We start from the raw sequence: 21,757 nt of genomic DNA, 5'->3' as shown, positions 1-21,757 counted from the left end.
ATATCTTGAAATAACATTTTGGATTTTGAAAGTAAGTTTTCTTTGACAAGTTAGAAAAACAAAACAACAAACAAACCTGTGGGATTGGCTGTCTCGTACAATTCAAACCAAAACTGTGATTTGTAGAATGCTTTACAGAAGTTTTTGGCTTTATGTGATTTCTGTTTGGTGTTGCTAGAATGTAATGTAGATGTCTGAATGCTTGTGAACTGTTGGATTGTGAGATTAGATGGGACATGCTGAAGTTATTAGCTTTTCAGTAAAAAGCATGGCATTGAAAATACCTCATTCATTTTATTTTTCTCACCTACTTGCAAAGAATGTAAAAGATATACACACAAAAATAATATTAGTACAGAATATTGACTACTGAAAACTGGAACAAGAAATGGATATTTTTTGGATGTAGCTTAAGATACAAATCATCTACTTTTGTTTATTGTGTTTTAGAGCAGTTGGAAGCAGCTGGAGGACCAACTCCAGATTTTGGTCATTATTTTCGCTTTTCACTGAAGTCTGACTCCGTTCAAAAGTGACAACTTAGTTTTTAGCATTTAGGTTTACTGTATTTCCAGTATGATCTCTGAGCTAAGTTCTGTTCTGAAATCAAATGTTTGTTAGCCATTTGCTTGCTTATTATTTAATGTCATACACATGTATTTTTCAAGATTGACTCTTTAGATTAACAGTAATGTTGAAAGGCAGTGTCTGTCTTTTAAGATGGAGACTACATTGTGCTTATAAGATGATTTCTTTACTTTTTTGTTGCAATTGTCTAACTCTCATTTCTTAGAGATATGTCCTGATAATTGTCTTTCCTTTGTGTTCAAGGATGTTCCAGATGATGTAATGGAAATTTGGAGAAAATCATATGAGCATGAACATACCATAAGCATTGTTTATTGCAAATCACATTTTGAACTTAGCTGTATCTGTGGGATAATAGAATTTGGGTGATACATGGTCGCTCTTGAGAAATTTCTTACCAATTAAATATCCAGAGAAAAATCATGTGCATCATTCTCCTTTAAAGCAAACTATGAAATAAATTAAAAAATATATATATGTAATTCTGATAAACATGAATGGAATAAAAGCTAGCATGAATGGAAAGCTAATAAGGTTTTAATGACTTGAGATGCAGAAAAACATGTAGGGGCAGTTTCACTGGTCATGAATGTCAGTGGTAGAGAATGGAGGGCTCGTCAATCACATTGCGTTTGATTGTGTGCTTGTAAATGCAGAGTTTACCTTTCACTCATGGATTTTTTTTGTGTAGGTCCTATGTGTGGCAGCAATATAGTAACTGAGTCAGAGCATTTCAATTTGAAGTTATGTAAAGTTATCTTTACATAAAATGAAGCCTTATCACATTGAAATATCTCACCTAAATGCAGTATTTTTTAATCATTGTAAATACAGTAAAAGCTTGAAATGTAATGCTATAAATACTTTTTTATGCAATATATTTTGTGATAACAGCTTTGATTCTTTGCTATTTTAATCCATTTTGTTAATTTCAGAGTAGTAAAATCATGAGCATGCATGTAAGGTTTTAGGTTAATCTTGATATCTTTTGTCTGTTATTATCTTCTAGGTCAATTATGAGTTGCTACTTGAGAAAGACTGTCAGATACACGATCTGGAAAATAAACTTGGAGAATATATTGCTTCTTTAGAGTTTCAAAAGAGTGTTAAAAAATGCAAAATGCTGGAGCTCTATGCAGCAATCATAAGTGTGCAAGCTTTGCTCTTGGAAAACCTGAGCATGTCAAAAACCCTGTCAAAATCGGAATGTATTCAGATTTTAAAAGCTAATAATCCGGTAAGTAATGAAGTTGTGAAAAGGAAAGTTCCTGCTAGGAGACAGCAGCTGCCATGGTGGCTTATTGGACTTCAGTTTAGCTATGCTGGTTTGCATCTGTTGATGGTCTGCTCTTGAATTTGTGTTTATTTGCACTAGTGTTCTAAGTAAAACAAATAAAGCAAAGAAAAGTGTAAGAGCCAGAGAAGATGATATATCATGATTATTTATTTTTACTATAGTGATGTACCTAGACCTACAGTCAGAAAGAGCAGTATTTTGATAACTAATTAATGTTAAAATTTTGTTGTTCACAAGGAAGACAATGGGGAAATGATAGTGAATCATGACTCACTAGTGTGAAATCAGTGTATAATTTGTCAGGAATATGTTACAAAATTTTGCACGTTGTAATTGTAACCATACAGTAAAATCCATAACTACATGTTATATTTAAATCATGGAGCTCTTAAAATGCCTGGAAAGGTTATGGAACAGATATTCTCGGGAGCCTTCATGGATCAGTTTAATGGTCAACCAGAGGATCAGGCCCAGTCAGCATAGGTTTACGAATGTAGATTCTGTGTGACAAACCTGATTTCATTCTGTGACAAGGTGACCCTCTCAGTGGGTGAGGGTAAGGCTGTTGATGTGCTCTACCTAGACTTCATTAAAGCCTTTAACACTGTCCCCCACAGTATTCTCATGGAGAAGCTGGCTGCCCATGGTTTGGATGGGCGTATGCTCTGCTGTGTGAAAGACTGGCTGGATGGCTGTGCCCAAAGAGTTGTGGTCAATGGAGTTAAATCCAGTTGGCTGCCAGTCACAAGCAGTGTCCCCCAGGACTCAGTACTGGGGCCGCTTCTATTTAACATCTTTATTAATTATCTTGATGAGGGGATTGAATGCACCCTCAGTAAGTTCGCAGACAACACCAAGTAGGGAGGAAGTGTTGATCTGCCTGAGGGGAGAAAGGCACTACAGAGGGACCTGGAAAGACTGGATTGATGGGCCAAGGTTAACTGTATGAGTTTCAATAGGGCCAAGTGTTGAGTCCTGCATTTTGGTCACAGCAACCCCAGGCAACCCTACAGGCTTGGGCAGCAGTGGCTGGAAAGCTGCCTGATGGAAAGGGACCTTGGTGTACTGATGGACGGTCAGCTGAATATGAGTCTGCAGTGTGCCCAGGTGGCCAAGAAGGCCAGCTGCATCCTGGCTTGTATCAGGAATGGTGTGGTGAGCAGGACAAGGGGAGTAATCCTGCCCCTGTACTCGGCATTGGTGAGGCCTCGCCTCGAGTGCTGTGTTCAGTTTTGGGCACCTCAGTACAGAAAGGACATTGAGGTGCTGGAGCAGGTCCAAAGAAGGGCAACAAGGCTTGTGAAGGACTTGGAGAATGTGCCCTATGAGGAGAGACTGAAGGAACTGGGGCTGTTTGGTCTGCGTAAGAGGAAGCTGAGTGGAGACCTTATTGCTCTCTTCCAATATCTGAAAGGTGCTCACAGCGAGAGCGGGGTTGGTCTCTTCTCGCTGGTGACAGGATGAGGGGAAATGGCCTCAAGTTGCACCAGGATAAGTTTAGGTTGGATATCAGGAAACGCTTCTTTACAGAAAGGGTTGTTAAGCATTGGAATAGATTCCCCAGGGAGGTGGTTGAGTCACCATCCCTGGATGTGTTTAAAAACTATTTGGATGTGGTGCTCAGGGACATGATTTAGCAGAGAATTGTTAGTTCGGGTAGTATGGATATGTCATGGCTGGACCTGATGATCTTCAAGGTCTTTTCCAGACGGAGTGATTCTATGATTCTATGTAGCACCTGTTTATCCTACTCTGAGCATGCTCACATGCCTTATGTATGTAGTAGAAACTTCAGACAGACCTTTTCCCTTCATTGTATTTGCCACATAGTTAATATATGACCATTTTTTAAATTCCTTTTTAATACTTCAGTGCTCAGTGTTCATAAGGAAATACTTTTTTTTATGTCTGCTATTTGTGACCATTCAAGTGAGGCTTGGGAGAGCACTGGAGTAGAACAAACAAAACATTTTTTTAAGAGCAAAACCTTTTTGCTATAGGGCATCATTACAAAGCTATTGCTGTGAAAACTCCTGCTTAAATTTTAATGCTCTCATCTCTGTAGAGCTTCTCCTAAAACAGCAGTTAGTATGTTTATGTCATTCTAGACTTTTTTTTTTTTTAATTTGTATTAAATCTTTAGGAAATAGGGAAAGTTCTATGTGGACAGAGTATTAAATAATTTAATCTGGGATTATTATCTTTTATGCAAGAAGTGTAAGAGGTCCCAGAGAAGAGATTGGACTTTGTCCTATTCTCTGCAAAGAGATTACCTTTAGTTTCTCTGTCCTTGAACAGATGTAGAAAAAATATTGAAGGAGAGACAGAAAAGAGATGTAGAATAGCAAAGGATTCTTTATCCAACATGCAAGAACTGAGCTAAAAAATATATTAGTTGGGGAAAAAAAAAAATACTTTCGGCATTGACAATTTACAGAAATAATCTCCTGGTGATTGAACCTTTATATCTTGCTGTGTTTTATTTCTGCTCCTTTATCCCAGCAGCTGGCAAATTTTACCAACTGTCATTTTAAAACAAGTATATCACAGAATCACAGAACCACAGAATCACAGAATGGCCAAGGTTGGAGGGGACTTCAAGGATCATGAATCTCCAAACCCCTGCCACATGCAGGGCCACCAACCTCCACATTCAATACTAGACCAGGCTGCCCAGGGCCCCATCCAGTCCCATTTCCAAATACTGCATTAGTGATCGTTTTGTCAATCAGTGAAACAGGCATGTTTGGCTATTTGTGAATATGCTTCATCCCCTCAGAGAGAGCGAGTTTTATTCATTTTTGCTGTTAGGAGAGTAAATCTGAGCTCCAAGAATCAAATCTTGCTGACTGAGGGGCAGACACTCACTTAGAGATGCCATACTCCAATGAATTTCTAATATGAATACAGCTGATGAGGTGGGGGAGCAAATGGAAAAAGTACTGAATTTTTATCTAAGCTACAGTTTGGGCAGTAGGGTGCTGAGATATTTATTAAGCAGCTTATTTGAGGTCAGACAAAAATGACCCTTGAAGACTGGAATATGAACCCTTCCTTTTGGAGTCAAGTTTGATTATTTGACCAAGGAGAGATAGTTTGGCATGAGAGATCCAGTCCACTTAAAACTTAGATTTTAACAAAAGGCTTTAACCCTTCAATTTTTAGAGCATTGTATTTTAAGTCTAATTTTATTACTCTAAGTATGAATTACTCTCTTTGAACTTTATTTCTCATTAATACTAGTGATTAATGCAATATAACTGAAACTAGTCTTGCTCAGTTTTGCACACTATTTCAGTAGCTTTATGCAGCTCATAAATTAATTATAATGGCACCATTCTTTTACTAGATCTCAGATTTCTGTATTGTACTTTCTAGATGTCATCTATAGCGGAAGGTTTCAGAGAGCATCAGCTGCAGAAACTGACTTGTATCTCTAGCATTGTTCTGATATTCGTAGTGTGCAAGTCATATTTACTGAAGACCTTGAAAAGTGCCTTGGAAGGTGTAATGGCTGCATGTGGTTGAGTAAAATGACAAAATGAAGAAACAAATAACACAAACTGATATCATCTTTTTTCTTCACTCCCAATGGAATTTGTTCTTCCAAGATAAATTGCAACTTTCCATCACTATGTGTGTTCAACCTCTAGGAGATTGAAGAACTTGACAGGAAGCTGGAGTATGAAATGTTGCATAAGGAATCTGCGCAGCAGCAGCGACATCTAATGAATAAGCAGAGGTGGACACCAGATGGATTGAGACCTTCAAATGAAGCTGTAGAAACAAATGTAGACAGACAGGTGACATTTCTGCTAAGACAGGCCATGAATAGATGTATGGAATTTATAAACCTGCACCAGTACAGGTGAGTGCTGTGGTCTTGGATATTGCTAACTCACTGCAGTCATTATAGACTTTAAGATACCACACAGAAACAGCAAAGTGTTCTGCGTTGTTGAGGAGGGGCTGTACATCTGTGTTTAAACAGTGTCTTTTTTGTGATGCAGCCCAGAGTGTAACAAAGAAGTCTCAGGAATACTGAAATAAGAAATATGGAATAATAATTTGGTTGCATTTGGATTGTGATGTGTTATAAGACTATTTCTTGATGGGGCCAATGGAAACCTAGCAATTGCAGCAACAGGGGAAAGAATTCTAATCCTGTTACTTCATTTCCCAAGGTAATAGATAGGGACGTCAATGAAACCTGCTCTGTTGGAATCAGAGGAAGTAGCCAAGACAATAAAATTAAATTTCCACCTGCACACTCTCACTCTGTAGACTGAATTCTCTATGGGACAGTCATCTTTAAGGTCATATATAAAGACTTCCTCCAAGATAGGCTTGTTTTCCCTGACCAGTTTTTAAGTGAAAATATCAGTGGGGAAAAAAATCCCCAACAGTCTTGCCTCCTGAGAGATATTTAAAAATATCTGTCTTGTCATCGAGATCATCCAGCAAAAAGATAATGTGCAGAATTATGAAATACTGTATTACCTTTATTAGGGTTTAGGGAGTTAGAAACAACATTTTTTATATATTGCACAGTATTAAACGCCTACCAGCTGTTTTACGTTAGAAAGAGGGGTTTCTCTTGTACCAGTTGATTTATTAAAAGGTTTTTGATAGACTTTGAGTAGAGCTGTTACACCCTGCTCTAACTCTGAAAGGGTACGTGATGTAGATCAACAACTCTCCTATTGTAGATTTACTAGAAGAGAAAATAGATTCCTGGCTTGGGAATACCATGGGATACAGATATGTTAGACATGCTTTCAAAGAAACAGTAACTAGTCTTTCCTATATACCTGTAAACATAATGGAAGAAGTGAATATTGTATTTTTCTCACGTTGCATTAGAATTGCTTCATAGTTTGGTCTAGAGTGAAAAAATCATCAGTAATGAGAAAGCTAACAGTTTGTTGTTATTTCAGCACCGAAAAGATCCACAATGTATTGAAAAGTGTGGAGATGAAATTTGAGATGATAGGAGGACAAATTGAATCACAGTCTTTTGGAGTGGTTTCTGATTTGTATTTCGTGCAAGGCTCCACTCTGATTTTGTGTTGTGATTCAGGGGAGAAGAGAAGGGGAGAAGCTTGCTTATTTTAGATGTTTTGCTGTTCAACCAGCGTAGCTGATAAGAGTCACGTATCCTGAATGGATAACTTTCAGTTATTGTTTGCTGTAATGCATTCATTGTTCCAGGGAAGATTTCTATGTTAATTCTATCTTTCACTTAAGCTTGAGAGATGAGCAATGGAATTGTATGGTGCTTGAAGATCTCTTGGAAAATATAGAAATGGATGCATTTTCGGCACTTTATAGTCAGGTAAGCATGAAATCAAACGAAGGTTCCAATTTAAATTACAGCTGTATCTGGAAACTTTTCTTCTTTTTTTGGGAGCCATTGCAGATGTACTTGGACCCAGTTCTGTAATAGTCACTGCCAGTTCTGGTGTTTGCAGCTTACATTACAAATCAGTTCATTCTGACCTACTTTCAGCCTTTTTAATTTTAGTGAGTTGTAATACTATTCGTTCACTTACAAATCCTTTCCAGCAGTTGTCTTGTTGCATTTTGTTCCACTAAACTAAAGAGAGAACTAAATTGCATGAGTTTATGTCTTACAGACAGGCTTACAGTCTGATTTTCATGTGTTAAGACAAGGGTTTTGTTTAGTTCTCAATCTGTGAGAAATGATTTGCACTGATTGTGTTACAGAACTAAACTACAGAGGCAGTGCTAGTTAAGTTTGCTAGTATCCTTACTCGTATTGTTTTCATAAAGAATATCACCTTTTTGTTGGATATAATTTATTATCTGCCTGTCAGGTCTACACAAGGCATTAGAAATGAATCAGTTATCCCCAAGTTTTATCTGCAGGTCTAACTTGAGGTAAAAAGGTAGCATCAGAATACTGTAGGTGTTATAGCTTTTAGCATCCAGGTGTTTTGCCACTCAAGGACACTGCAGCCACACATATAAGAATGTGTGAATTTCAGATATCAGCAAACAAAGGAGAAACAGGCTGCTTAGTCTAAGAGAGTGTCAGGTTTTACTGTGTCTCAGATTTGTTTCTGTTCATGATTATGTACCCCTTATCCTTTCTTGAGTTAGATGGCTATTTGAGATCAGCTTAAAGTAAGGCTACTGTATATTACATATGCATCTCCTGTGTATTACATCTGAAATTCACTGGGAAGCTAGGACCTGTTTTCTGATCTTTACTCTGATTTTGATTAGAAACTTATGTCAGGGTCTCCTAAAACTCATAGGAGTGTGATAATTGCTTAGTTCTGTCCCTCATGGGGACATTTGGCCTCTGTTCAGAGCAGATTCATTGCACAAGCCTTGCTGGAAGAGATTTGAGTCATCTGGTTGCATGATGGCTACAGTGCTGTCCTGGAGTGGAGTGTCTCACTTGGTAATAAAGAACTAAATGAGAGAAAATGCGGGAATTCAAACCTAGTCTAATATTTTCCATGTTTCCTGTTCTCTAGACATAATAATAGAAGCACCAAAAATTCGTTCTGATGCATCTTGCATGGAGTAGCATTTGAAAGTGTTTCAAAAAAGTTGTGAGCAGCATTACCATTACTATTACGTATTATCATTTTCCTCTTTGATTTTTCTCTTGCAATCCTTCTCTTCCTCTTCTCATTAAAGTATGGAACAGTGACATGGGCATTGACAGCTATAATGCTTTTAAGAGGTAATGCTAAGTTGAGGTTTTGTTTGCACATTTGTGATTGCAGCTTGTCTAACAAGTTAAAATCTTAGAACGCTTTTCTAGCTCAAGAGGGATAAAGCTTTTGTTTTGAATATTTCTCTTTTTTTTGTAGAATATGAGGAGTTAACATGCTTATGTGGATATTTTGTTGAAGCATATGATGCTTCAGATACTTGCTGAGTATGATAAATAGAAGTTTTAGATAAAATAAACTTTTTTAATTTCAATGAAAAATAGACATGAGAACACAGACAAAAATTGAAAATGCTTTGCTGATGTTTCCCTGTAGTACTGTGGTTTAAGTCATTGGTCTTGGTGGACCAGTCATGTGAATTAGTTTTATTCTTTTTTGCTAGCTCATTGTATATTTATCTGACACATTCTGCATCCAGAAATACTGACCAGCATACAGGTTTTAAACAGCACAGACCGACTTTGCCAGAAAAGCATTACCAAGACCATTATCATAGCATAATTTCAATGTTTTTTAATCTGCTTTTGCCTTATGTTTTTTGATTAATTGCAGGAATTGTGGGGAACTTGCACAGTGTTTGTTTAGCTTTTTCATGGTCTGGTGAAAACACTCATCAGCACTATGTGCAAACTCTTAAAAAGACAGCATAAATACTGCATTATTCACATGCTCTTGTCCTTAGTTTGCCATATTTGTAGGTATGGAAGGGTAGAAAAAGTTGCATACTGCAAGCCAGCTGCTTAGCAGAACATCTTGCAAAGGATGTTATGAAATTTCTATCTACTGCTCTTGAGTATAGTTGTGCGTGATAGAGCTTCAGCATTCACCTCTCTTATGAAGTCATTAATTCAGTATGTATGGCATGTTAAGACCAGCTGAATGCTGAAGCAGCTGTGTATAACTTGGTGGAAGGAGTGGGCAACAAACCCAGTGTCTGATTGCTACTGATCCTAATGGTGAATCATTTCAAGAGAAATCCTTTCACAGCAGACCTTGGCTCTCTTCTTAGCATTTAAGCTCAAAGTCTGCATCATATATGGAGAGCTCCTTCAGATACACAAGCAAAATTCTATTCTCAGCAATTATCATAATATAGTAACTCCAACTATAATTCCAAACTGTAAAAAATTACATGCAGGGTAATAACAATTTATTAATTTATTAATTACATTGATAATAAGAATTGATTTAAAATCTTTTTCCTTGTCACGTTACAATTTATAGACGTGTTATAGTGGCAAACATTAAGAAGATATAGCTGTTGTACTTCTGTATCTTGCATTCATTCTTTTCTTTATAGAGGATTTAGACTAGTTTTCATATCTGTGGATGTATCCTTCTCTGGAAAACCAGATGTGTTTTATTTTTTGATCTTTTGTCCTGCAGCTTATGTGCCAATGGAGGTGGATGTGGGTCATTAAGAGATTTGCTTGAATGATAGTGAGTTCAGGATTGTAAGCCTCTGGCTGAGAAGTTACTTTTAAATAAGCATGTAGCTGTAGCCCCAGGTACAGTAGTTGGTTTTTTGAGACAACAGATGACGGAGGCACACTGTTGCTGAAAACAGCACAGTAAGCTTGAAACACAGCATAAGTCAAATTCATTGATTCTTGCATGTAGGGGTTTAAATACACGTTGCTTAGACCAAATACTTAATTCTGCTGTTTGTAAATCACATCCCTATTTTCACTTTGGCCAAATTCAGAGAATACAAGTGAGGTTGTTCATGGCACAAGTAGCCATTAGTGTTACAAAAGATGTAAAAGCCTGATCTTTACAGTACCTTGCCATATAATATGCCTGTAGATGGAAACTCATCCCACACTAGTGTGATTTTTCCTGTATTTGAACACACGTTCAGTCTGGGTAGCTCACAGATCAGTACTCCCTTTGCCAGACCTGTGTTGGGTGCACCTGGCTGATGCTACTTACACTACTGTTGACAGCATTGTAGCAATTTGGAGGATGAATTAATCATGAATTGTGCTGTGTTAGAAGAGAACTGAGCAGTAGTACTAATTACAAACCATTCTTGGTGAATAAAAGTGATGGTCAGAGGGGAGGAAGGAATACTTTCAGGAAGAAGCTAATACAGGGGAGAGCAGTAATGAAGTCATGGTGGTTCGATCATCTGCACATAGATTACTGAGACCATTCAGCCAAAGGGAAGGGTGGGTCATAGAAATGTGTCATTGTTATGTTTTTTGTAAGAACAACAGTTTTTAAAGACAGAAGAAGATCTGTATAAATTGACTTCCGAAATTAAACGTAGATGTCTGTATTCAGATTTAAGCTCTTCTTTATATTTTCCTCATAGAGGCATCAAATCACTTCTTACTCTAAGAAGTGCGAACTCATGTCTCTTTTACCTAACTACAGTGACAGTTTTGTTTTAGGATGAAAATATTGGGTATTTCAAATGATTTCAGCTGCCTGAGATACACGTATACTCTGAACAGTGGTGTTCCGCCATTTAACTTGTTTTAATATGATCTTCTTTCCATTGAGCATCCACTTTAAGCACACAACCTGAAAGGAACTGGTTTTTTGAAATTTCAAGTAACTGTGTCTGGAGTGAGATGGGCTACTTCGATATATCAGGAGCCAATGTGGGTGGAAGCAATGAACATGAGATTTGAGATTGTGACCACTTGACACCAAAGCTGACAATGCAAAAATTATTTTCAGTAATATTTAGTTTCTGTGATGAACAATTCTTTAACGTTAGCAGTTAAAAATCAATTACACTTTTTTTTTTCTTTTTTTCTTTTTTTAATTTCAATATTATATATCTCTCTCTTTCACCCATTAATCTTCCAGGAGCTCCAACTGGCAGGTTATTTAGCCAGACTGACCAGGGTACCAATGGGGATGTTGCACAGGATTCTGAACTTGTTGCTGCCCTCCAGTACACAGAGTGAGGTTCTCTCTATCCTTGATTCCATCGGTGTATATTCAGATGCTGCTGAAAGTGATAGTAATGCAGACGAGTCTGGCAGCTGTAAAAAAAGGCAAGTGGGATTTTTTTTGGAAGACCATTGGAAAAGATTATTGTTTCCTGTAAATATTGATTTCCTGTACAAGCAAATAACAGTAGAAAAATAGCAGGTGCATAAGTTTATTTTGTGAAATTCTTTTATGGGGAAAAAGTGTTTTGAAACTGGTTCATTATTTCATGAAACAAAATAAATTAATTGATGAGAAGTTCATACATGTTACGATTTATAAATAAAGCAGTGGTTTTATAGATTTATAAACCTTGCTCTGATCATTTTCTTTCTGTTAAGTTTGTTAGAATAATAAAATCTTATCTCCCAGCTCTGTGCCTTGACATAGGAGAGAGAGAGAAGGAGATGTTGTGTTACTGGACCCCTCTAGTTGTTGGATATATGTTGTCAAGGAACAACCAAGGGTCCTTGAGACAGTGCTCGGAGGTGTAATCTTCTGTGATTTATATCATTTTTGTAAAAATATAATTATATTCATGCTATTAATGTCATGGATTTGTGGTTAAAATAAGAAGAGGGAAGAAATTGTGCGTGGTTAGGGATTTGCTGCTGAGAATATTTCTTTCGTTCTCTTTCAGGAGGAACCAAGAATGGCAAGCACTGGAATACAAAGTAAGGGAAGATCTGATAAGCAAAAGTTTAGAAAGGATCCTTTCTCTAAACAGGAGAAAAGACAGGTAAGGGAAGAACAGAAGGAAATATATGATTATTTATTTCATCTCCAAAGATGCTTGCTTTTATATCAGAAAACAAGTTCCTAAGTATGCATTTTCTGATGTTCTTCAACTTATCTGCAGAATTTACACATTTTTCATACGCATTGCCCACCTCCCTATGTTACTTATTATAAAGTTAACTTTTCTTACGTGATTTTATATCTCATAAGATGATTTGTAAATTATAGTAGACTGGAATGGAAATTACACTTTGATCTGTCTGAAATATGATTATCTTAATTTTCAGTGGAAAGTCACTACCGTGTTATGCAGTGATAGAGAAAGTGATCCTATTTTTCTGCCAGGTTTTAATTTATTTCTTTATTTCATTAATGTAGCTTGATAAAGAAGAAGCAACTTGCCCTTCTGGAAAGACCATCATTCATTCACCTTGAAAGTTTGCCTACGCATCCTCCTGTGGAACAGCCCAGTCCAGATGTTTCTTTTAACAGTGTGACAGCTGAAGCCATAGAGGTATTAGACACAGGGGAGAAGATATTTTTGTTTCGTGACCGGAGTGATCCAACACTTTCTTTTCATAATTATCCAAGAAAAAAGAAAAAGAACTTTCTTAATTCCAAAAAGGCTGCTCATGCAAGTATAAACTAATGAGGGAGAGTTCCAGTTGGAGAATCAACTGGTGAAGAGCGAGTTATTTAAAAATCAAAAAAAGAATGAGAAATAATGAAGTGTGCAGTTTGAATAGCACTTGGATTGTCTTAATAGCATTTTTCTGACATTGTAAATGGCTGTTGTTTTATATTGGCACACTTCACAGTGAGCATTATGCATTTTGTACTTCTTGACAGTGTAGGATGCAACAGGTGGAATATGTTGTGTGTTTTCTGATATGCATTCTGACAGACAGGACTCTGTGTTTCTTCAGTACATTTTGGTCATTTTTGCACTGATTTTACTGTAGCTCTATCTTCATAATTTATATAAATTTATTTATTATATAAAGCAGGTACTGATTTACTGTTCTTGTATTTATATATTCTTGTAACAAGCTGTGGTTCAGCAGATGACATGCAGAGATAAAATTCACAAGTCTTCTGCTCTCCGTTTTTCTGTTAGTCTAGCTAATTTACTCTATAATCTTGTGCTGTTAATGAGCTTTGAATGTTACTGCTACTCTCTGTGTTCTCTGGTGATAGCTGGTGGTTAAGATCTTCAGCTCTTAGTTTTATGTCCAGGAGTAGTTTCACATTTCACTATTGTTTATAAGCTTAATTCAGTAGAGCAAAGAATGTTGCTTCAGTTGGAAGCATAAGGTTTAAATCTTAAATATTTGTAACCTGTTGCAGTCAATTTCTTGGTGAAACAATACCGTATATGTCAGTAGAAATGGGAAAATGGCAAATGCAGCTCTATTAGCTTCACGAGCTTTTTTCTTTTACAGTGCTGCCAGCTCTCACAATTTTAGGTGGCTATTTTTGAAGTTCTTATTCCCAAATTTCTCTAACCTAATGTCAGTATTACTTTACATTTTAGAAAAGAGTTAATTTTCAAACTTTTCTAGTTGGCAGAAAGTCTGTAAATATGAATCCTAAAAACAATAACAGGAAAAGGTAAAATAAATACATATGTTTGTTAATATTTCATTATTTTCTAGCCTATTTTGTGCTCTTTTTTTTAAACTATGTAATGCTCTGATGGTACTGTGATTGTGTATTTTGCAGTTTTTCAAGTATGGAGTTTCTGTGCCTTTGTATTAATAGGATGCCAATTTAATTTTAAAAATAAAAATGTTACTTTGTATGCATGTCTGCAGTTGGCATGTATTCCCACTGGAAAAAAAAAAGCCTTTTTTTCCCCCACTTCCCTTAACATGTTTAAATATTCATCCCACGGTAAACAACAATTAGTGTTTCTTATTGCTACTAACATTAGAAAATGTTCTATGCAGTAATTAGGCTGATAATCCTAATTATTTTCTGATTGCATTCTTCAGTCTCTTCATAGAAGTTGTTACTTGCACAGAAAGAGGAGTGTCAGACCTGCTGTGTTTTAGTGCATCTGATATGTCCTCCCCAGGGCATTGGTAGGTTAAGGTAGGGTCTGTCCTAACTTGAGACAGGTCAAAGCTGCTTCTGCAGGAGGCTCTGGTGTTTCAAAAAGGAGTTTGGAATAGCCATGTCTCAAGCAGCCCCTGTGCAAGAAGAAGCAATAGGAAAAACTGAGCTGTTCTCAAGGCTGCAAGGAGCCCTTGAAAGCTGAAGTATCTTCTCTTGAATGAAAGTCTCTCCCAAGATTTCTTTCCAAGCCTTGATTCTAGGCTATTATTGTATGAAAAGAGAAACAAGAAAGCTGGTCGCAGATAAGATGTTGTTACCATGCAAAATCTGACTATTGATTGCTATATTGATTTATTATCCTTAACAACTAATCTGCATATCTGATAGTAGAAGGATAATTTGCAACTCCTACTCGTCACAAATTTGAAGCAGCTTGGTGATTGGAACAGTTGAGAAATGTCTGAATCAGTTCCATATCATGCTGTATTCAGAGGAATGTGCAAACCTTAAAATCTCTCACACCCTATGGAATAGGTACTACATAGCTACCACCCATCTTCAGTAAAGACTGGATTATGTTCGGTTTTGAGTCATTCAAAGGACAGAGGAGGGCCAGTTGGTGTGTGTGTTGTTCCAATGTGCATACTGTAGGTATTAGAATCCTTACTCCATAGTAGACACCTTGGAAGAAATATTTGCTGGACAATCAAAGAATCACAGAATGGCCCGGGTTGGAAGGGACCTCAAGGAGGCTTATTGACTGTGCAGAATAGTCAGTCATCAGGTATGGCAGACACAGGGACTCTCTCAGCGTCAACATTATCCCAGCTTTCTGTTAGTAGTGTGATTCCTCCTGAAAAAAACATGTGGTGCTTGTAGGTTAGAGGTTTGCATTGGTAGGAAACAAAATGCCCCAGAAAAGCTGTTAAGAGGAGCTGTTGCTGAGAGAGATCTGCAATGAAATACAATATACATGCTAAGCCTGATGAAGAATAATTAATGCCAAGAATTATATGCTGGTACAAACTACCAACATTTTGTCAGAAGGTCAATCAATTATTTAAAAAAAAAAGTGAAAATGCATATACTGGCCTGACATTTTTGTACTGAGGAAAATGCAAACACGAAAGTAAAAAGATTAACATTTTTGTGGAAATAATGTTTGTACTTCTTAGGTAACTTTATTTATTATTATCACAATTTTGTTGCCAGATTAAGTTCTAGAGTGACATCATGTCTTTAATGAGGTCAGTTCTGCAAAATGCTCATCTGCTTTATCTGAAACTGGGGAAATCATGCTGCTTTCTTACATTATCTTGTATTTATGTAGTTGCTATTTTAACACCTTCTTTTTTTCTGGGGAATGTAAAGTTTTTGTGTTGCTATCTTAACAGTCCAGTGCCAGTAATTATATTGCCTTTTGTCAACAGTTCTTGCTTCCTTAGAGTCTGATAGAAAGATTTTTAAAGCACCAAGCACCACGTCCACTAATTCTGAGTTCCCACCCTGCCCTGTGCCAGGATGTTTTTCTACTGTCCTGATACAACTGGTATTAACATAGCTGTGCCAGCATAAAGCAAGCTGATTTTGCCTACCAAATTGTGAAAGCTGTGTTAGGAGAGGCTGTTTTGTCACAGGTCATTCGATGCTGAATGAGAACACGTGTACCAGCCAGGTAATACTGTGAAAAGGATAAATGTGATCCTTCTGGCGAGCATTCCAGGTGAGATTTGGCTTTTGCTGCTTGTCCACTAAAATCCTCTTCTGCAAAATGGCTGGCGAAGGCCAGCAGCACTTTCCATTTGTTTTCTTGTTGTTTACAGGGAGCAAGAGAAGGAACTTGTGACTCGGCACTTGTGAAAGACTCTGCAGTGCTTTCACTGTTTGTGTTGGCAGACAAGCTTAACATAAATGGGCCATTTAGTACAAACTGGTAATGTCCATCTGCATGAAGATGGTCTCTGCTTGCTCGTGTATATAACCACTAGTTATTTTTTCTACCTCAGCTGTATCAGGAAGCTTGAAACCCAAACCAACTAAAAGCAGTTTGCTTTCCATAAGGCTCAAAATTCATCTGGAAATCAGGAGACAGTGATTTGATTGGCTGTACATGCTGGAAAGAATTATATTTGGAGAAAGCCAGCTTCTTTGGAGCATGTTCTTTAATCAGGTCAGAGAAGAGGTTTTGTACTCTCAGCCACTTCTGTTTGAAGGAAGACAATAGGAAAATAAATTAAATTCTCAAAGTGGCAGATATCAGTCCTAGGTACTTGTTCCAATATCTCAGAACATGAGATCAGAACCTGGATAACTTCGAGCATCAGTATTAGACTCTAGTCCTTGATTTTGTGCGTAAGAGAATGGAATCTCATTAGAAAATATACATGATTTTCAAGTTGCTCAGGTGAACAAAAATATTCATATGGAGAACGTTTCAGGGAAGTAAAAAATCACTTCAGAAGAAACATACATTGAAACACCATTGGAGGAGGTATTTTGAGTGGATAGATGTGCAGTGCCTGTGCTAACTGGAATAAATGTGTAACTGTCCAATTCTTCTGGTATATTTATGTTCTGCTTACAGCTTGACCATCACTAGTAATTAAATCTAGTAATGTATGCTGGCTGCTTTCTATTCATTTGCTGTTGATCACTGGTAATCAGTGTTTTAAAATTACCATCATGGCTGTATTTGCAAATCGGTGTTTGTGTGTTATGTACTGAGGAGTGTGTTTGTCATTTCTCTTTGCGTACCATAGAAATATATGGCAATTCGAGGCTGCATTTTGAAAGTCTCTTTTAAAGCAATCTGTACTTTCACATCCTTCTGTCCTGGAAAATATAAAGGGCACATCAAGAATTGGAATCTGCCTTGAAAACTTATTGAAGATTTTTGAATTCTTGAAGATTTTCAGATCTTCAGACTTCTCAAAATGTTTCATATTCTTTCTTGCAATAATGTTAACAAATTTTCTGTTCTTCTAACAAGTGGGGATAAAATTTTACCTTCTCATTTATCAAATGAGAAGGAAGAGTAATTCAGTGACACTTTTAACAGTTATTTTCAGCTTTTTTTCTCACAAAGTTTTGTTTCCTTAAGAAAAGATTTGTTTGTTTGATGTCTGCCACTCACCGAGGAACACAGAAAATGCTGTAAGTCCTTGCTTTTTCCTTCATAAACCTCTTTTTTTTCCCAAGAACAAGTGCATTATAAATTGTGATTCTGTCTGGTGAAACCCATATATATATATTAATTTATTATTGAATGCTTTAGGAGCAGTTTAACGAACAATGAGGAGCTTCAAGGTTAGCTGGTGAGTTGATAGTGACCAAGTTTTTTCTGGTGCATGGTGCTTTTACTGTCTGTGTCTTTGAGAAAAGTACTAGCCATGACGCCTTACACTCTGCCCAGCTAATTTGGTTCTACCAGCAGTACAAAAATGCAGGAAATCTGTGGTGCTCAGAAGAGTCTTTCCCATAATTACATGGTTCGTCAACTCTGTGTAAATCATTTACAGTATTTTCTTTATAGCTTCTTTACAAGAGATCTCTGCTAACCATGTCTCCAGTTTGTCACCATGCCATTTCCTACATAATACTCTTGACTTATCCTTAATGGCATTACAGACTATTCCTTTCAGACCATTTATCTGAATTAAGAATTAAGTCTGTTTAAGTCTCTCTTATTTTTAATCTAGTCTTCAGTGGTTCACTGCTCTGCTCTTACCATTTTGGTATTGTTCAAGAAATTAATAAGAATTCTCTTTATTTCATCTTGAGATGATTGGTAAAGAGAAATGGAATGTCAGTAAAAAAAGCCATGGCTGTTAGCCATCACAGTAAAATGGAAAGGAAATTGGAGGTAACCCAACTCCTCACATCACATTTTCAGCTCGTATCTACAGATAGGTAACTTCTAGGCAGAGGCTGTCACACATTCGTTCTGAAGAGTTATGTGATGCTCTCTTTCTGGCAAGCGTATTACTGCATAAAGCAAGTCATGCGATTGATTCTTCAGGATAAGAAGGGGGTGAGAAATATTTCACCTAAAATACACTCAGTCTTAGAAAATATTTAAGAAAAAAATAACAGAAAAAGAGTAATGTATTTACCACAGGCTCCATCAGTACAATTTGTGCAGCCTTGTACACCAATTCAAGCCTTAGAATAGATCTGAGAAGAATGCAACTCTTCTGCATTAAGGATAAGCTATATCTAGTCAATTCTATTAACATAAATGCTTGATTCACAGTTCCATTTATTAACTTTTAACCTATTTGGACAACAAGCCAGCGTGCTGTTAATATAATTGTCTTTTGAACAGTATTCTTGTGGAACGTGTTCCTGGTTGTGTGATATCTGAGTAAATGAGGTTGCCGATTGCAGATCTGGAGGACCAGTGTTCTGTCATTATTTTATTTTCTGTTTTTATGAGGTCTGCTATGAAGTTTAAATACAGAATGATAAGCTTTTTAATCTCGGTCTTTTGCATGTAGACCTAACGGCACCATTACTAAGAAGCTACTTCCAACATGGGGTCCTTATCTTCAACCTCCAGGCCCATTCTGATTCCCATGAGGGTATCAGTTATCTGATTGCTTTTCTTCTGATGCTGCTCAACCCCCCTAGAAAAGTGATTTTGGGAGCTGTCTGGTTACAACAAAGCCGTGGGCTTAGGAAATTGATTACCAGTTCTTGAAGCAAACCACGAAGCTGTAATAACAGCGTGTGCTGACAAAGATCTTCAAAACCATTGTGCGTGTTGCTGTCAAGAGTGAATTTTTGATGCCAAATCTCTACTGTGGGACGAATAAAATGAGACCATGAAATGACTTTATTCTGAAAATAGTTGTATTGCTGTCATGGGGTGTGTTTTTCAGAAGTGTTCTTCCTAACTGAATTATATACAGAAAGAGAATACTTGACTTCTGGCATTTGGAAACAGTATTTGCAAAGAGCGTGTGATAAGGAGAAGTTGATAAGAAGAGCTCTGTAAATTTTGGGGAGAAAAAATCCTCTAGAGGTGACCACGTATCTTCCTGGCTCCTCCAGTAGCTATACACGCAAATAGTTCCCAAATGCAATAGTATTATTTACATGAATAAAGATGTCAGGATTTGGTTAATACAACCCTCTGTACGCTGTGATTCAGTGTCGTATCAGACTAGAGGGTAATTCAGTGTGGCACAAACTCTGCTAATATGTTCTGGCTGTCAGAATAAACAGGGTACTTACCGTGATTTACTTTGTTTTATTTTGACCATCTAAATGTCACGGTGTCTAATCGAAGCTAAATGTCATGGTTTTCGCCATAGCTGAGAGGCAGGTACAGGCACTACCCCCGGGATGCTTCATGTAACACCTACAGCAGGCTTTTAAGTCTCCCTCTTACTGCTGTTACTATGTGAGAGTATAGAAAAGGAGGAAATGGGAAAATATGACTCAATGCCACTGTGTAAGAAAGTATATTCCAATAAAAATATTTTTAAACTTCTCTTGGACTCTCCTGGTATGTGTGTGTGCGTGTGTGTGTGTGTGTGTATGTCATCTCAAAGCAGAGGTACGTTTTCACTGTGGGTCTCAGAACCTCTGCGTAGAAAGGATACTGAGTGCATGACATCATGGTTGGGAAGGAGACTCGTATTTTATGAGACTAGTAATTGGGTAAAGCAGAGTTTTTCAGGTTTAAGTCCTTCTTCAACCAAAAACAGAAGATCTTTTCAGCTCCTGACTACAGTTGCCATGGGAACAATTTCAAGCAAATATGTGATTAGAGCTGGTCGACATTTTTAATGAAAGAATGGCTTTCATTTGCAAAACAAACTTGTCTAGCATGTATTAAACAAAATCAGAAATCAAAACGTTTAGTCTTGTTTGTTTCCATTTCCTTTTTCCTCTTTTGCTTAATCCTTTCAACTGGCTGAAAATCTTATTTTCCCTTTTCCTTGCATTTATGAAAGTAAGCCTTTTTCAGGAGAGGCAAAACATGCTACCAAATATTTGGATAAATGCAGTGCTCATTTTAAACCAGTAATTTCAGGCTACATCCACAATTTGGACACCTTGTACTAGCGCCAGTACAGTAATGGGTTAAGTATCCATCATCCAAAATATAATTGTCAGTGAATTCTGCACTGCATTCTAACTGTAGAAGCGCCTAAACTTGATAAGCCCTGAAACTTAATTTTCTACACCTAAATATCACTGGTGACACTTGCTAGAGGAATCAAGTAATCTGTACTTGACGTACATAGGGGAAAATGTTTTTGTTTTATTTTCTTTTCCTTTATAATGCCCTTCTGATGAGCCTGCGGGGCTTACAAGGTAAGAATGAAAACAAACTGCTGGCAGCATGTGGGATTGCAGCTCTTCCCCCATTTCCACTGAAAGCGAGGGCCGAGGCTGAGCCTTGGGGTGCTGGGTCCAGCCCCTGCACGAGAACCAAAGGACATTAGGGGCCAAAAGCTAACGATGCTGCAGGGCTCAGACGCAATCACATGTGCTCTGAGCGTGAGTATTGGTTTCATTGTTGTAGACTGCCTTTATCAAAATGAACACCAACAAATCATTAAGCTCCTTTCATGACAGTTAATATCTGCAGAGCTTTGGAGATGGATTTGGTGGGGGTGCACTGCTGTATTACTGACATAAGAAATCTGAGGGGTCTTTTTGTAAATGATGATGTCACTGTGTCCAGGAACTGCTGCTGCACTGTCTGAAATACAAGTTGTTACTCATCTGCCATGCAGTTGTGTTACAGAAATTAAAAGTGTCAATCTGTGGCTGTCAGCCCCATCATCAGCCCCAAGAGGAAACTTTATGATGGTTTTTTTCCCCAAGTTTTTCCTGAGGCTTGAATTAAATAGCCAGCAAGCCAAGTATGTGTGTGTCTGTTATGAAACAGTGAGGTTATATTACACGTCTGTGAAAACTGCACTTAGAGCCAGATCTTGAGCGTTGATCCATTGATGTCAAAAGATTTGTCTCACTTGGTACCCCTGGAAGCTCTGTTGAGGATTTGTGTGTGTCTGTTCTGTGCTTTTTTTTCCCTTTAATTTTCTCTTTTTGCTATAGCATAAACACATAAACAGAATAAATAAATACATTTGTGCATGATGTCTGTGTTGTAATTGGAAAAAAAAAATTCTTAGGCCTGAAATCCATTTCTTCTCAATTCATCCTTCCTTCTCTATCTTTCCATTGGTGTTCGATTCCCACTGCAGATAAAGTATATATAATGTATATATAATGCTAAGTACTCTTCTGTGTGTGGACTGTCTGGTAATACCAAGCAAGGTACAGGGAATTGCAGCTGTACTGACAATCACTGCTTTGATACCATATATTTTGGACCCATACATAAAGCATAATTTGTATCTTTTTTACTCGCTTTGAGTGAACTTTTTTCTTTTAAAAAGCA

The 21,757-nt window shown here is 37.3% G+C and overlaps 1 protein-coding gene across 2 annotated transcripts in view; it reads left to right on the top strand.

Moving 5' to 3' along the window:
• Nucleotides 1–14,080, top strand: part of EVC2 (EvC ciliary complex subunit 2) — a 63,759-nt gene extending 49,679 nt beyond the window's left edge. For both annotated transcript variants that reach the window (XM_085223488.1, XM_085223487.1), the window contains exons 17-22: nucleotides 1,598–1,825; nucleotides 5,539–5,753; nucleotides 7,133–7,220; nucleotides 11,416–11,606; nucleotides 12,182–12,280; nucleotides 12,658–14,080. In XM_085223488.1, coding sequence (XP_085079614.1) covers nucleotides 1,598–1,825; nucleotides 5,539–5,753; nucleotides 7,133–7,220; nucleotides 11,416–11,606; nucleotides 12,182–12,280; nucleotides 12,658–12,928 — 1,092 coding nt within the window. In that variant the 3' untranslated portion in view covers nucleotides 12,929–14,080. The remainder of the gene's footprint in view (nucleotides 1–1,597; nucleotides 1,826–5,538; nucleotides 5,754–7,132; nucleotides 7,221–11,415; nucleotides 11,607–12,181; nucleotides 12,281–12,657) is intronic.
• Nucleotides 14,081–21,757: the final 7,677 nt, after the last annotated feature.

This window comes from Meleagris gallopavo, chromosome 4 (genome assembly GCF_905368555.1).
Source record: "Meleagris gallopavo chromosome 4, MGAL_WU_HG_1.1, whole genome shotgun sequence".
In the NCBI taxonomy this organism is placed as follows: Eukaryota; Metazoa; Chordata; class Aves; order Galliformes; family Phasianidae; genus Meleagris; species Meleagris gallopavo.
Note: the sequence above shows the minus strand (reverse complement) of the source record. Positions and strands in the feature narration are given on the sequence as shown.